This window comes from Bubalus bubalis, chromosome 4 (assembly GCF_019923935.1).
Source record: "Bubalus bubalis isolate 160015118507 breed Murrah chromosome 4, NDDB_SH_1, whole genome shotgun sequence".
NCBI classification, from domain to species: Eukaryota; Metazoa; Chordata; class Mammalia; order Artiodactyla; family Bovidae; genus Bubalus; species Bubalus bubalis.
In genome coordinates, this window is record NC_059160.1 from 63732744 (window position 1) to 63750197 (window position 17454).

At 42.7% G+C, this 17454-nt stretch overlaps 1 protein-coding gene across 1 annotated transcript; it reads right to left on the reverse strand.

Annotated features, from left to right (window-relative positions):
- Positions 1-1157: 1157 nt before the first annotated feature.
- On the reverse strand, positions 1158-2792 carry LOC102402888 (protein FAM98A-like). Its single transcript, XM_044941520.2, is given in 3 exon segments — positions 1158-1628; positions 1630-2226; positions 2228-2792. Coding segments are annotated over 3 exon segments (1566 nt in total). The 5' UTR covers positions 2744-2792; the 3' UTR covers positions 1158-1175.
- Between the last annotated feature and the right edge of the window lie 14662 nt (positions 2793-17454).

The following is a 17454-nucleotide window of genomic DNA, read 5'->3' on the forward strand; positions in this document are numbered from 1 at the left end:
TAGCAACTTTCACTATACAATACAGTTGTTTTTTTTTTTTTTGAACATACAGATACTTTATTGCTCACCTTTCACACAAAGCACACCTCCAGCCGTTTTCTTTCACAGCTTGACAATATTTACGTGTACAAAAACCCAGCAAGAAGCGTCATGTAGATTTCAGTAAAGGTAAGTGTCAAACATCAACTCAGCCAGGCTTTTGTTTTCTGCAGCAATAATAAAGGGCCTCCTGCTCTAAGCAAAAGTCTGTCCTCTTACTCGGTGGTGCATTTCTTTCATTACAAAAAGTCTCCTGCCCAAAGCAAACCAACTTGTATCTGCTGAGCCAGTGGTATTACCTCGTGCATAAAACAAATTTCAGTTTGCTGTTTCTTCTAGCAGATTTCAAGTAAAAATAAAGTTGAAAGAGGAACTTGTTTTGAATGGATGCAGGTCAGTTTGAATTGCTAAACTTCACTAAATGACTACAGGTACTATAGGTTCACAACTTAGTCTGCTTTTATAAGCTTTATGGATTTTGGCCGTGTTCAAGGTTTTCAGAGTTGAGCATATGGTACAGTATTCTGTCAAAAGGATAAGGCTACTGAATGTGCTATCTGCAGAAGAGCTCATTTAATAGGAACTGACCTTAAAGTTCTATCATGAAGCTAATGTTGCATAACCTCTCTGAATAAAAAGCCAATCAGGGCAGAACTGTGCTTGGAAAATAGGCATTAGAATACTTTAAGGGAAACACATATAAATGGATTGTTAATATGAGGAAGGTTTCCTAGTTGTAAATCTAAAAAAATCTAGAATTCTCATTTTTCAAAACTGCATATTGAAAACATGAAAACTACTTGTTCAAGTAATTTCCTCAGAAAAGTACACATGTTCTGACTGTGGAATTAGTCTACTGGTCAGTTAAAGGCAGTTTTAATTACCTTTTAAGAAATTCTCCATACAAAGGAGAGATAGTGTATGTGTTTCTCAAATAAACGGTATTATGCAAGTCCATTAAAAAAAAAAAACCCAAAGGAACAGTATTGTATGAAGACCTACAAATGCTTATGCCAAGCAGGAATCTGCCTGTCACCGGTGGTCTCACATTAATTCAAAATCAATGCTGAATTCAGGATTCTAAAACTAAGTTTCTATTACTTGAGCTCTAGCAAAATGTAAGGTTCTATGTAGCCTCAACTAGTATGTCTTCCCTGTCCAAATCCAGAATGATTATACTGGTAACCTCCATGCTGGAAGTGCTGTTCAAATTGCCCCCCTTGATGATAATTCTGGCTCCCTCTTCCTCCCCAACCTCCTCCTTGGCCAGCGCGTCCGCCTCGGCCTCCACGACCCCCTCTCCCTCCACGACCCCCGCCTCGATCACTGTGATGCCCACCATCTTGGTATCTATTGTCCTGCTGATATCCACCACCCTGGTACCCACTTCCTGTGTATGTAGTTGTCTGGAAGCCACCATAACCACCGCCCTGATAGCCACCACTGTGGCCACCGTGATAGCCGCTGGGCTGGAAACCCGAATCTCGATAACCGCCTTCTTGGTAGCCGCCCCCTCCCCCGCTCCCTCCCCCGCTCCCGCCATCTGTCCAGCCTCCTTGGTGCTTATTTCCTCTTCCTCCCCCGCGGCCGGCCACCGTGGTCGTAGCCGCCGCGTCCACCTCTTCCTCCTGCTTGCTGTTCATGGCCTCCTCGTCCTCCGTATGAGGAATGTTCATAGCCCCCTCTCCCGCCTCCTCGTCCTCCTGCTGGTTGCTGGGGGCCATCTTGCCTCTTCTGCCATGGTGGCATCTCTGCGGGTGGAGGTTCGATTTCATTGGGCCTACCTCCTCTGTCAGGAACTCTGCCCATCAACACCTTATTGATGGCACAGGCAGTCTTTTCTCTTATAGAGCCACTGCTCGTCCTTAAGATCTTTGACAAGTCTTGTCTTGCAGCCAAAAGGTGGGCAATAGAAATAGTACTTTTAGGAGATAAGACTGAGCGTTTTGGCTGGTAAACCTTCGCCAGTTTTTCTGTTTGACTCTTAGCTCTGTCAGACCAGACAAAAGACTGGACCGTGACGTCCAAACGTTTTATTAGCAGCTTTCTCCGAACTTCATATTCATTGGCCACAACTTGGTTAATTGCTTCTATCTTTTCTCAGTGGGCTGGTCCCATTGGCTTCTTCAATAAAGGCTTTCCCACATGATTAGGTGGAACTTTTGCTAATGTTTCCTTTAATTTTTTTTTCAACCCCGCTGAAGAATTGGAACATAGTTATATTGGCTGGAGGTTTGGACATTCCTAGAGCAATACATATGCCTTTCAACTCTTGAAAGACCTCACTACCGCCTCCTTCTTGAGCTTTTTTTGGAAGAGTATTCACACAGAGCATTCTGGCAGCTTCTAGTTCTGAGATGAGGTATGTGAGCAAAAGGAGGCAGTTCTTCTGAATGAGAAGGCGCTTGGTCACATCCCCAGATGTCAGTGAAAGATATGGACAGTTCATCTCCCCTAGTAGCCCACTCATCTCAAGCTGGAATTCTTCAGCTTCACTTGGGCTGTTAGTTGCTTGCACATTTTCCTCTAGTTTACAGAGCACTCTAAATTCAGACACCAACCAAGCACAGAGTTTGGTAAACTCAGGGGAACTGGCTCCAGCAGTGACAGCCTGAGACAGAGCTCCATCTTCTAACAATGGACCCTTGTAACCGAGATCTTCCAACGACTCCAAGATGTCAGTCTCCATGAGGTCACACTCCATGCTACTGTGGTATTCAAATTTCCGAGTTGTCAGGCTCCCCTCTTCCCCGGCAACCTGCAATACAGTGTTAATAGAATTGGCATGCTGTATAATATATCTCTGTGACTTACGTATTTTCAACTGGAAGTTTTATATGCTTTCATCCCCTTTGGCTCTTTTTCCCTTCATTACCAACAAAGTCCGTCACAGTTTCTTAATGCTGACAGATCATCTTCTGACTCCTGTGATGATCTACAGGAAATACCTTTAGGTAACACTGACTTCTTATGGTTCACTGATGGCTCTTACTTAAAAGGTGATGATGCAAATGCTGTGCTAAGTATGCTACTGCAATTTCTTTTGATGTTGTTAAGATAGTATCTTTACCTGACGGCAACTCTGGCCCAACTGTCTGAATTATACGCTCTTACATAGGCTTGCACTTTAGCCCAGGACAAAGCTGCCCGTATTTACGTTGATAGTAAATATATTTTCTGTTCAGTTTTGGTGATTTCTACTATTCTCTTCAAATTCACCGATTCATTTGTCTGTATTATCTACTGTTGACTCCTTCTAGTGTATTTTAAACTTAATTATTGTACCCTTCAGCTCTGTTTGGTTCTTCTGTATGTTTTCTAACTCTTTGTTAAACTTCTCACTGTGTTCGTCCATTCTTGTTCCAAGTTTGTTGAGCATATTTATGATCATTACCTTGAATTCTTTACTGGGTAGACTGCTTGTCTCCACTTTGCTTAGTTCTTCTGGGGTTTTGTCTTGTTCTTTCATTTGAAATATCTTCCTCTGCATCCTCATTTTGACTAATTCTCTGTTTTTATTTCTATGGATTATTAATAGGTAGATTGGCTACATTTCCCAATCTTGGAGAAGTGGCCTTATGGAGGAGATGCCCTTGGGGCCCAGCAGTACACTCTCCTCTGGTCATCAGAGCTATATTCTCTAAGACTGTCCCTATGTGGGCTGCATGGACCTTTCTGTTGTGACAAGGTGACAACTGTGGGCAGGCTGGTAGGTGGGGCTGGGCCCAAGTGTGTCCTGGGGCTTGTGACAGCCTGCTGGTGGCTAGAACTGGGTACCCACTTGGCTTGGCCTGCTGTCTGACATTTTAAACTGCCTAATGGAGCATCAAGGTCTGGCAGATGGATTTCTTACAACTTCCCATGTCCAGTGGATATAAATAAGTTTTAGTCATTATCTGTATGTTTTCGCACTAGACTGAAGCCTTCTTTTGCAAGCAGGCTTTTGCCTCTTCTGTGACTAAATTCCATTTGGAAACCATTATCCCTACCTGGGGAACTCCTCTCAAACTACATAGTGATCAAGGAACCCATTTTACTGGTCAGATACTTTGGCAAGTTTGCACTGTTTGGCCAGTTGAAGTGAGAAATAGATTTAAGGGCCTAGATCTGATAGATAGAGTGCCTGATGAACTATGGAATGAAGTTCATGACATTGTACAGGAGACAGGGATCAAGACCATTTCCATAGAAGAGAAATGCAAAAAAGCAAAATGGCTGTTTGGGGAGGTCTTACTAATAGCTGTGAAAAGAAGAGAAGCGAAAAGCAAAGGAGACAAGGAAAGATATAAACATCTGAATACAGGGTTCCAAAGAATAACAAAAAGAGATAAAAAAGCCTTCTTCAGCGATCAATGCAAAGAAATAGAGGAAAACAACAGAATGGGAAAGACTAGGGATCTCTTCAAGAAAATCAGAGATACCAAAGGAACATTTCATGCAAAGATGAGCTTGATAAAGGACAGAAATGGTATGGACCTAACAGAAGCAGAAGATATTAAGAAGAGATGGCAAGAATACACAGAAGAACTGTACAAAAAAGATCTTCACGACCCAGATAATCACAATGGTGTGATCACTGACCTAGAGCCAGACATCCTGGAATGTGAAGTCAAGTGGGCCTTAGAAAGCATCACTACGAACAAAGCTAGTGGAGGTGATGGAATTCCAGTTGAGCTATTCCAAATCCTGAAAGATGCTGCTGTGAAAGTGCTGCACTCAATATGCCAGCAAATTTGGAAAACTCAGCAGTGGCCACAGGACTGGAAAAGGTCAGTTTTCATTCCAGTCCCAAATAAAGGCAATGCCAAAGAATGCTCCAACTACTGCACAATTGCACTCATCTCTCACGCTAGTAAAGTAATGCTCAAAATTCTCCAAGCCAGGCTTCAGCAATATGTGAACTGTGAACTTCCTGACGTTCAAGCTGGTTTTAGAAAAGGCAGAGGAACCAGAGATCAAATTGCCAACATCCGCTGGATCATCAAAAAGCAAGAGAGTTCCAGAAAACATCTATTTCTGCTTTATTGACTATGCCAAAGCCTTTGACTGTGTGGATCACAATAAACTGTGGACAATTCTGAAAGAGATGGGAATACCAGATCACCTGACCTGCCTCTTGAGAAATCTGTATGCAGGTCAGGAAGCAACAGTTAGAACTGGACGTGGAACAGCAGACTGGTTCCAAATAGGAAAAGGAGTTCGTCAAGGCTGTATATTGTCACCCTGCTTATTTAACTTCTATGCAGAGTACATCATGAGAAATGCTGGACTGGAAGAAACACAAACTGGAATCAAGATTTCTGGGAGAAATATCAATAACCTCAGATATGCAGATGACACCACCCTTATGGCAGAAAGTGAAGAGGAACTCAAAAGCCTCTTGATGAAAGTGAAAGAGGAGAGTGAAAAAGTTGGCTTAAAGCTCAACATCCAGAAAACGAAGATCATGGCATCCGGTCCCACCACTTCATGGGAAATAGATGGGGAAACAGTGGAAACAGTGTCAGACTTTATTTTTTGGGGGGCTCCAAAATCACTGCAGATGGTGATTGCAGCCATTAAATTAAAAGACACTTACTCCTTGGAAGGAAAGTTATGACCAACCTAGATAGCATATTCAAAAGCAGAGACATTACTTTGCCAACAAAGGTCCGTCTAGTCAAGGCTATGGTTTTTCCTGTGGTCATGTATGGATGTGAGAGTTGAACTGTGAAGAAGGCTGAGCGCCAAAGAATTGATGCTTTTGAAGTGTGGTGTTGGAGAAGACTCTTGAGAGTCCCTTGGACTGCAAGGAGATCTAACCAGTCCATTCTGAAGCAGATCAGCCCTGGGATTTCTTTGGAAGGAATGATGCTGAAGCTGAAACTCCAGTACTTTGGCCACCTCATGCGAAGAGTTGACTCGTTGGAAAAGACTCTGATGCTGGGAGGGATTGTGGGCAGGAGGAGAAGGGGACGACAGAGGATGAGATGGCTAGATGGCATCACTGACTCGATGGACATGAGTCTCAGTGAACTCCAGGAGTTGGTGATGGACAGGGAGGCCTGGTGTGCTGGGATTCATGGGGTCGCAAAGAGTCGGACACAACTGAGCGACTGATCTGATCTGACACCTTTACTGTGATTACCATCTTCAATTGGCTGGCTTAGTTGAATGCACCAACTGCATTATTAAAACACATTTGGCAAAATTTGTAGAGACTCTCCAAAAACGTTGGCCAAAAGCATTGACGTTGGTCATTTTATATCTTGCATCTGCCTCTTTTGGAACTCATAAACTCTCATCCTTTGAGATAGTACAGGACACCTAACACAGTTTGCTCCTACTTATTTTGACCCACAACCAATAAAAGGAGAGATATTCCAGTATTGCAGAGGCCTAAATGTTTCTATGAAAAATAACCATGTTTGGTAAAGCAGGCTTTTCACAGTGGACTCTCAGGAGATGAAGACCTTAAGTATCACAAGTTGGAAACTGGAGATTTCATCTTTTGCAAAAGATACCTTCAGAATAACTCCTTTCAACCTTGTTGGAGAGGTCCCTATCAGGTACTGCTAAGCAACACCTGTGCCACCGAACCCCAAGGAATAGACTCCTGGATTCATGTGATATGCTTAAAGAAAGGACTGAACCTTGACTGGACCTCTATATCATCTGTTAACCTAAAAGTAAAGATTTCCTGGAATTGAAGCAGATGACATCTGATGAGACAATTTTCCGAAGATATCTGGGTCAGGCTTCTTGAAAATTTGTTGCCAAACCTTTGATAATACACAATGCCGCAGATGGTCTCCAATGTCTGCTGCTGCTTCTGCTAAGTTGTTTCAGTCGTGTCCAACTCTATGCAACCCCAGAGACAGCAGCCCACCAGGCTCTCCCATCCCTGGGATTCACGGGCAAAAACACTGGAGTGGGTTGCCATTTCCTTCTTCAATGCATGAAAGCAAAAAGTGAAAGTGAAGTCCCTCAGTCGTGTCCGACTCTTAATGACCCCATGGACTGCCGCCTACCAGCCTCCTCCACCCATGGGATTTTCCAGGCAAGAGTACTAGAGTGGGGTGCCATTGCCCACTCCACTCCAATGTCAAATCATTTTTTTGACTGTGCTGTGTCTCTGTTGTGGCACACAGGCTCTTTGTTGCAGCCCGAGGGCTTTCTCTAGTTGTGGCTTGTGGGCTTCTCATTGTGGTAAGCAGGATTCTCTAGTTGTGGCATGCAAGCTTTCTAGTTGCAGTGCACAAACTTAGTTGCCCCACAGCATATGGGATTTTAGTTCCCCAACTAGGGATACAATCTGCATCCTTTGCATTGGAAGGCAGATTCTTAACCACTGGGCCACCAGTGAAGCCCCACTTTGATAATGATCACTGCTTTGAGCGCTGTCTTGGGTAGATTACCTATCTCCACTTCACTTAGATCTTCTTACTCTGGGATTTTATTTTGTTTCTTAATTTGTTAATATTCTGCTATTGCCTCATTTTTGCCTAATTTACCATTTTTGATTTCATGTATTAATATCTGTTTTCATGTATTATATATGGTTATATTTCCCTGCCTTGGAGATACGGCTTTTTGTAGATGTCCTGTGTATCCCAGCAGCATATTTTCTTCTTGTCACCAGAGGTATATGCTCTCAGAGTTCCCCTTAAGTGGACCGCATGGGTCCTTCCGTTGTGGTAGGTGACTTCTTTGGGCAATCTGGTAGGGTTGGCTGGCCCCTGGTCTAGTTGGTTGCTAGGCTCTGCCTTGTGCAGAGATTGCTGGCTACTTGTTAATGATTTGGGTCACAAGGCAGCTGGCGAGGAACCCCAGGGGGCCCTGTCATTACCTGGCTCACCAGTGGGTGGGGTTGGGTTCAGGAGATCCCAGGGCTGGTGCCTGTCCACCAGGTCCTGGTGCTTGTGAAAGCCCACTGGCAGGCAGAGCCATCTCCTGGTGTCTGGCTTCAGGGTCAAGAGGTCCCAGAGCTGGTATCGAATCACTGGTGGATGGGGCCAGTTCCTGATACATTTGGCTGCAAGGTCTGGGGTTCCCAAAACTTGTGTTGGTCTGCTGGTGGGTGAGTTGGGCCCACAGGCTACAAGGCTGTGGTTGTACTGGGGCTGATGTTCACACACTGGTGTGTGAGGCTGGGGTTCAGCCACTCCCAGGGTCTGCTTGTGAGTGGGCTGGTTGGGTGTGGGTGGCTACAGTTGTTCTGGGGCTGTTGTCTGCCCACTGGTGAGTGAGGCTGATTCAGAGCTTAAAGCCTAATTTTCTTTCTACGTCTCTGGATAATTTCAATTCATCCATCTTCAGGCTCACCTATTTTTTCTTCTGCTTGATTAAGTCTGCTGCTGGAATTGTCTATCAAATTATTTTGTTCAATCATTCTGTTCTCTACCTCCAATATTTCTGTTTGGTTCTTTTTTTTTTCTCTCTCTTTTTTGAACTTTTCATTTTGTTCTTGTACTGTTTTTCTGATATTATTAAATTATCTGTGTTCTCTTGTAGCAATGTGAGCATCTTTTAGATCTATTATTTTGAACTATTTGTTGGGCAGTTCCAGCATCTTCATTTCTTCAGGGCCAGTTATGAGAGGTTTACTGTAATCTTTTGGTAGAGTCATGATTCCCTGATTCTTTGTGATCCTTGTAGCCTTGTGCAGATGTCTGTGCATTTGAAGAAGCAGTCCCCTCTTCCAGACTTTGTGGGCTGACTTCAGTAAGGGAAGACTTTTACCTGCTGGTGGGGGCACTCTGGAGTGCTGGATCAAGGGGTGGCACAGAGTCCAGGGTGAAAACTTGTATAATCTCCAGGGTGACTGTGGTGAAATCTGCTGGACAGCAGGTCACTGTGGACCATGATTGCTCCTGCTGTATGGCTTTTCTTCTTTGTTCCTAGGTGCTGCTGCTCCTGCTGCTAAGTCGCTTCAGTCGTGTCCGACTCTGTGCGATCCCATAGACGGCAGCCCATTACGCTCCACCATCCCTGGGATTCTCCAGGCAAGAACACTGGAGTGGGTTGCCATTTCCTTCTCCAATGCATGAAAGTGAAAAGGGAAAGTGAAGTCACTCAGTCGTGCCCGACCCTCAGTGACCCCATGGACTGCAGCCTTCCAGGCTCCTCCATCCATGGGGTTTTCCAGGCAAGAGTAGTGGAGTGGGGTGCCATTGCCTTCTCCTTGTTCCTAGATATTTCTATACATATCAGCTTTTTTGGTTTGGGTGGGCTGAAGCAAACATGGGATATTTGAGCAGTACCCAAATAGACTGAGGAAGCTGGTTTCTTACCCTGCTCTTCTGTTCCTGGTGAAGGGAACTCTTTCTAATTGGAAAGTTCCCTTTTGACCCTGAGCAATGCCCATTTGGGAGATGGAGTCAGGCAGGCAAAATGAGACCAAAAAAACAGTGGAATAAAAAACCAGAGAATAACTGCACAAGAAAAGTCATTGTGAAATCTGACATCTGGTCAATGTGGGGGTTGGTCACCAGTTCAAATCCCAGCTCTGCAGTAATTTTCATGTTCCTATTCAATTTAATCTCAGCTATGCTCTCTTTGACTTTCTTTAATACTTTACCCTTCTCCACTTTTTTCTTAAAGGAATTATATTATTTTTAAATATTATTATACAATGGAATGGAGAAGGCAATGGCAACCCACTCCAGTACTGTTGCCTGGAAAATCCCATGGACGGAGGACCCTGTTAGGCTGCAATCTATGGGGTCGCTAAGAGTCGGACACGACTAAGCGACTTCGCTTTCACTTTTCACTTTCATGCATTGGAAAAGGAAATGGCAACCCACTACAGTGTTCTTGCCTGGAGAATCCCAGGGACGGAGGAGCCTGGTGGGCTGCCGTCTATGGGATCGCACAGAGCCGGACATGACTGAAGCGACTTAGCAGCAGCATACAATGGAATACTACTCAGCCATAAAAAAGAACAAAATAATGCCATTTACAGCAACATGAATACAACTAGAGGTTTTAATACTAAATGAAGTAAATCAGAAAAAAAAAGACAGATGCCATATGATACCACTTATATGTGGAATGTGAAATATGGCACAAATGAGCCTGTCTATAAAATAGAAACAGACTAGTAGACATAGAGAACAGGCTTGTGCTTACCAAGGAGGAAGCAGGTAGGGGAGGGAAGAAGTAGGAATGTGGGATTAGGAGATGTAAATGATTATATATAGGATGGATAAACAATAAGTTTCTACTGTTTAGCACAGACATCTATATCCATATCCTGTTATAAACCAAAAGAATATTAAATAAAGAATGTCTATATGTGTATAATAGTTACTTTGCTATACAGCAGAGATGGCACTGCAGTGTAAATCAACTATACTTCAATAAAAACTTAAATATTATTTTATTTTGTTATTCATTTTTAAAAGTCAAATCATTGTTGACTTACAATGTTGACTTACAAAAATCATTGTTGATTTACATTATTGTGTTACATTGTGTGTATAGCAAAGGCAGGAATCCCTTAGAAGAAATGGAGTAGCCATCATGGTCAACAAAAGAGTCTGAAATGCAGTACTTGGATGCAATCTCAAAAATGACAGAATGATCTCTGTTCATTTTCAAAGTAAACTGTTCAGTATCATGGTAATCCAAGCCTATGCCCCAAACAGTAATGTTGAAGAAGCTGAAGTTGAACGGTTCTATGAAGACCTACAAGACCTTTTAGAACTAACACCCAAAAAATATGTCCTTTTCATTATAGGGGACTAGAATACAAAATTAGGAAGTCAAGAAACACCTGGAATAACAGGCAAATTTGGCCTTGGAATACAGAATGAAGCAGGGCAAAGGCTAATAGAGTTTTGCCAAGAGAACACACTGGTCATAGAAAACACCCTCTTCCAGCAACACAAGAGAAGACTCTACACAAGGACATCACCAGATGGTCAACACTGAAATCAGGTTGATTATATTCTTTGCAGCCAAAGATGGAGAAACTCTATACAGTCAGCAAAAACAAGACTGGGAGCTGACTGTGGCTCAGATCATGAGCTCCTTATTGCCAAATTCAGACTTAATTTGAAGAAAGTAGGGAAAACCACTAGACCATTCAGGTATGACCTAAATCAAATCTCTTATGATTATACAGTGGAAGTGAGAAATAGATTTAAGGGACTAGATCTGGTAGATAGAGTGCCTGATGAGCTATGGAATGAGGTTCATGATGACATTGTACAGGAGACAGGGATCAAGACCATCCCTATGGAAAAGAAATGCAAAAAAGCAAAATGGCTGTCTGAGGAGGCCTTACAAATATCTGTGAAAAGAAGAGAAGCGAAAAGCAAAGGAGAAAAAGAAAGATATAAGCATCTGAATGCAGAGTTCCAAAGAAAAGCAAGGAGAGATAAGAAAGCCTTCCTCAGGGATCAATGCAAAGAAATAGAGGAAAACAACAGAATGGGAAAGACTAGAGATCTCTTCAAGAAAATGAGAGATACCAAGGGAACATTTCATGCAAAGATGGGCTCGATAAAGGACAGAAATGGTATGGCTCTAATAGAAGCAGAAGATATTAAGAAGAGGTGGCAAGAATACACAGAAGAACTGTACAAAAAAAGATCTTCATGTCCCAGATAATCACAATGCTGTGATCACTCACCTAGAACCAGACATCCTGGAATGTGAAGTCAAGTGGGCCTTAGAAAGCATCACTATGAACAAAGCTAGTGGAGGTGATGGAATTCCAGTTGAGCTACTTCAAATCCTGAAAGATGATACTATGAAAGTGCTGCACTCAATATGACAGCAAACTTGGAAAACTCAGCAGTGGCCACAGGACTGGAAAAGGTCAGTTTTCATTCCAATCCCAAATAAAGGCAATGCCAAAGAATGCTCAAACTACCGCACAATGCATTCATCTCACACACTAGTAAAGTAATGCTCAAAATTCTCCAAGGCAGGCTTCAGCAATATGTGAACTGTGAACTTCCTAATGTTCAAGCTGGTTTTAGAAAAGGCAGAGGAACCAGAAACCAAATTGCCAACATCTGCTGGATCATCGAAAAAGCAAGAGAGTTCCAGAAAAACATCTATTTCTGCTTTATTGACTATGCCAAAGCCTTTGACTGTGTGGATCACAATAAACTGTGGAAAATTCTGAAAGAGATGGGCATACCAGACCACCTAACCTGCCTCTTGAGAAACCTATATGCAGGTCAGGAAGCAACAGTTAGAACTGGACATGGAACAACAGACTGGTTCCAAATAGGAAAAGGAGTACATCAAGGCTGTATATTGTCACCCTGCTTATTTAATTTATATGCAGAGTACATCATGAGAAATGCTGGGCTGGAAGAAGCACAAGCTGGAATCAAGATTGCTGGGAGAAATATCAATAACCTCAGATATGCCAATGATACCACCATTATGGCAGAAAATGAAGAGGACCTAAAGAGCCTTTGATGAATGTGAAAGAGGAGAGTGAAGAGGTTGGCTTAAAGCTCAACATTCAGAAAACGAAGATCATGGCATCTGGTCCCATCACTTCATGGGAAGTAGATGGGGAAACAGTGGAAGCAATGTCAGACTTTATTTTTTTGGGCTCCAAAATCACTGCAGATGGTGATGGCAACCATGAAATGAAAAGACGCTTACTCTTTGGAAGGAAAGTTATGATCAACCTAGATAGCATATTCAAGAGCAGAGACATTACTTTGCCAACAAAGGTCCATCTAGTCAAGGCTATGGTTTTTCCTGTGGTCATGTATGGATGTGAGAGTTGGACTGTGAAGAAAGCTGAGCACTGAAGAATTGATGCTTTTGAACTGTGGTGTTGGAGAAGACTCTTGAGAGTCCCTTGGACTGCAAGGACATCCAACCAGTCCATTCTAAAGGAGATCAGTCCTGGGTATTCATTGGAAGGACTGATGCTAAAGCTGAAACTCCAATACTTTGGCCACCTCATGCTAAGAGTTGACTCATTGGAAAAGACTCTGATGCTGGGAGGGATTGGTGGCAGGAGGAGAAGGGGACGACAGAGGATGAGATGGCTGGATGGCATCACCAACTTGATGGATATGAGTTTGAGTACACTCTGGGAGTTGGTGATGGACAGGGAGGCCTGGTTTGCTGCGATTCATGGGGTCGCAAAGAATCGGACATGATTGAGCGACTGAACTGAACTGATATATTTTATTCAGATTCTTTTCCCTTACAGGTTGTTAGAAAATATTAAGTACAGTTTGCTGTGCTCTACAGTAGGTCTTTGTTGGTTACCTCCCTTATATATAGTAGTGCTTTTATGTTAATCCCAAACTTCTAATTTATCCCTACCCCCATTTCCTCTTTGACAATCATAAATTTGTTTTCTATTTTTATGAGTCTATTTCTGTTTTGTATATAAGTTCATTTGTTTCTTTTCTTTCTTTAGATTCCACATTTAAGCAATATCATAAAATAATTGTCTTTTTCTTTCTGGCTTACTTCACTTCGTATGATAATCTGTAGGTCTGTTCATGTTGCTGCAAATAGCATTATTTCATTCTTTTTTTATGGCTGAGTAGCAACACAGTTTATAATAAGAAAAAGAATGGAAACATATAATGAAAGCTTATTAGGCTCATTATTTTCATTAAAAAACTCTTTTAGTAAGAACTGAACTGAACTGAAGAAAAAGTTGTTTTGGCTTCTATATGAATTAGGTTCTGGGGATTGAGCTGGAGACAAGATAGACACTGCCCCTGCCCTGTGGAGCCTTGCAGGGGAGACATACACTAAATAACTAAAGACACAAATAGATATATAATTACAAACTCTGATAACTACTATGTAGACTAAGGACAAAGACCATTTAGAAAAATCCAACAAAATGTGGGTAGTGGGACACACAGCAGTGTAGAAACTCAGAAGAAGCCTCACAAAAGAGAGAAGTTAGACATCTTCATGTGCTAAAAAGGAGTTCATTGTGAGTATGCACAGTAAGGAAAGCCTGTGTGTCCTGGTTTGGGTAGAAGTCCATATGCGATTGGTTAAAACAAGCCCCATTGTCCTTTAGTCAATAGTGAGTCTTCATTTGGGTCTACTGAGGATCTAACCTATCCCATTGGCTCAAAGTTCACAGTTTTGTAATATCTTTGGCTGTTACAGTTACAGTAAAAACACAGTGCTCAGTTTTGACATCCCATTGGTTCATGTTGTCTCTTGTGGACCATTCTTTATCAGCTGGAAAGACAAATAAATAATGAGAAGTTATCCTGGAAGGTCTGACTAATTCAAATTGCTGGGTCCAGATGTACTGAAAGTCAAGAAATGAAAATGACTAGATGTTTATTCAGATGAAGAATGGGGAAAACAGGGTCAAGCATAGAGGTCACAGGGTAGCAAAGAATTTGGCATCTTCCATATTATGGAAGCAGTGAGCAATGGAGAGAAGGGTATGAGCTGAAGAAGGGACTTGTCCCATAAGGCCTTATCACTCATTTGATAGGAGGCTTTGTGCTAAGGACAAAAGGAAGCCATGCCAGGGGCAACATGACCTGAGTTGTACCTTTGTGAGACTACTCTAACCCTTGGGTGGAGAAGGACTATAGAAAATCAAACAGGATTCAGAGACCACTGAAGAGACAATTGTAAGGTTCAGCCTAGGCATGGTAGAGTCTCTGGACAGACTGTGGAAATGGAAAGAAGTTATTAGATTCTAGGTTTATTTTAGAAACAAAATCAATAAGACACAGTAGAGGGGACTCTACTTGATGCTCTCTGATGACCTAAATGGGAGAGAGAAGCTGCTTAATTGTGTCCGACTTTTTGAAACCCTAATGACTGTAGCCTACCAGGCTCCTCCATCCATGAGATTTTTCCAGGCAAGGGTACTGGAGTGGGATGCCATTTCCTTCTCCAGGGGATCTGCCTGACCCAGGGATCAAACCCAGGTCTCCTGCATTGCAGGCAGACACTTTACCAGCTGAGCCACCAGGGAAGCCCGAATGGGAAGGAAAACCAAAAAAGAGGGGACATATGTATGCATGCATGCTCAGTCGCTCAGCTGTGTCTGACTCTATGTGACCCCATGGACTGTAGCCCACCAGGTTCCTCTGTCCATGGGATTTCCCAGGCAATAATACTGGAGTGGGTTGAGCAAGCTCCAGGAGTTGGTGATGGACAGAGAATACTGGCGTGCTGCAGTCCATAGGGTCACAAAGAGTCGGACACGACTGAGTGACTGAACTGAACTGGGTTGCCATTTCCTTTACCAGGGGATCTTCCTGACCCAAGGATCAAACCCACATCTCCTGCACCTCCTGCATTGGCAGGCGGATTCTTTACCACTGATCCACCTGGGAATTCCAGTATTTATGTGAACTGGACATGGAACAATAGACTGGTTCCAAATAGGAAAAGGAGTACATCAAGGCTATATATTGTCACCCTGCTTATTTAACTTATATGCAGAGTACATCATGAGAAATGCTGGGCTGGAAGAAGCACAAGCTGGAATCAAGATTGCCGGGAGAAACATCAATCACCTCAGATATGCAGATGACACCACCCTTATGGCAGAAAGTGAAGAGGAACTCAAAAGCCTCTTGATGAAAGTGAAAGAGGAGAGTGAAAAAGTTGGCTTAAAGCTCAACACTCAGAAAATGAAGATCATGGCATCTGGTCCCATCACTTCATGGGAAATAGATGGGGAAACAGTGGAAACAGTGTCAGACTTTATTTTTGGGGGCTCCAAAATCACTGCAGATGGTGACTGAAGCCAAGAAATGAAAAGACGCTTACTCCTTGGAAGGAAAGTTATGACCAACCTAGATAGCATATTCAAAAGCAGAGACATTACTTTGCCAACAAAGGTCCATCTAGTCAAGGCTATGGTTTTTCCAGTGGTCATGTATGGATGTGAGAGTTGGACTGTGAAGAAGGCTGAGTGCCGAAGAATTGATGCTTTTGAAGTGTGGTGTTGGAGAAGACTCTTGAGAGTCCCTTGGACTGCAAGGAGATCCAACCAGTCCATTGTGAAGGAGATCAGCCCTGGGATTTCTTTGGAAGGAATGATGCTAAAGCTGAAACTCCAGTATTTTGGCCACCTCATGCGAAGAGTTGACTCATTGGAAAAGACTCTGATGCTGGGAGGGATTGGGGGTAGGAGGAGAAGGGGACGACAGAGGATGAGATGGCTGGATGGCATCACCGACTCGATGGACGTGAGTCTGGGTGAACTCCGGGAGTTGGTGATGGACAGGGAGGCCTGGCATGCTGTGATTCATGGGGTCACAAAGAGTCGGACACGACTGAGCGACTGAAATGAACTGAACTGAACTGATAGCTTTTTCACTGTTCTGCAGAAACTAACACAACATTGTAAAGCAACTATACCCCAATTTTTAAAAAAGGTACATATAATCAACATCTGGATTGCACATGGAGCCTGAGGGAGCAAGAAGGGTTAAGAATGACTCTCAGATTTCTGTTCGTGTAACTGGGTGGAGAGATGGTATTTATTAAAATAAGAAAGATTTAAGAAGAAAGTAATTTGGGGCAGGGAGATGAATAATAGTTCTCTTTCAAGATGTTAAATCTGATGTATTATTTCTATTTGAGTGTTTTATTGTATATTTTATAGGGTAACATTTTTATGAACCTGTGATTCTGTGTAATAGAGATGTCAAGAAGACAGTAGGGTACATGAATAAGAGTTTTATAAGAGAAATATCAATTAAAGTTACTCTGGGAGAGTCTCAGCCCTTTGGAAGTTACTCATAGCTTTCATTTCTCCAGCCAGATATAATCTATCTTTCCTCCTTGATCTTGGTACATCTCATGGTTTTTATCTTTCTCTCTATCTCTTTTGACTTAATATTTAGAGAAGTTTTAGACTCACAGCAGAACTGAACAGAAAATATAGAGTTCCCATATACACTCTGACCCCACGTATGATAGCCTCTCTCACTATGAAATGTCCCACATCAGAACAGTGTATTTTTTACAATTGATGAACCTACATGGACACATCATTATCACCTGTAGTCTATAGTTTACACTGGGTTCACTCTTCTTGTCATAGCTTCTGTGATTTTTGACAAATGTATAATGACAGGTATCTGCAGTAGGAGATAGATGGGCCTGTGGGCTGGACAGCTAGTGTTTGTCAAGTGGAGTAGAACTGAAGCTTTTTTTTTTTAACCCTGACACTCCAAGAACAAAGCTAGTGGTAGAAGCTGAGCTCTGCTGAAGTAAAGAAATAAGATGACCCCTCCTGAGGTCAAGAAAAACTTCACTGTCTGCATATGTGCAGGAAGGCTCCTTGGGGGTCAAAAAGGGAGGGGGTACCATCCCACAGGCCTCTGTGGTGGGATCCATCTTAGCAAATAGTTGTGCTAGAATGTTGCAGAGGGTCCTAGAACCAATCAGATGTGAAAAGAAAACAAGATAATTGGCCAAAGGTGAACAAAGACCAGG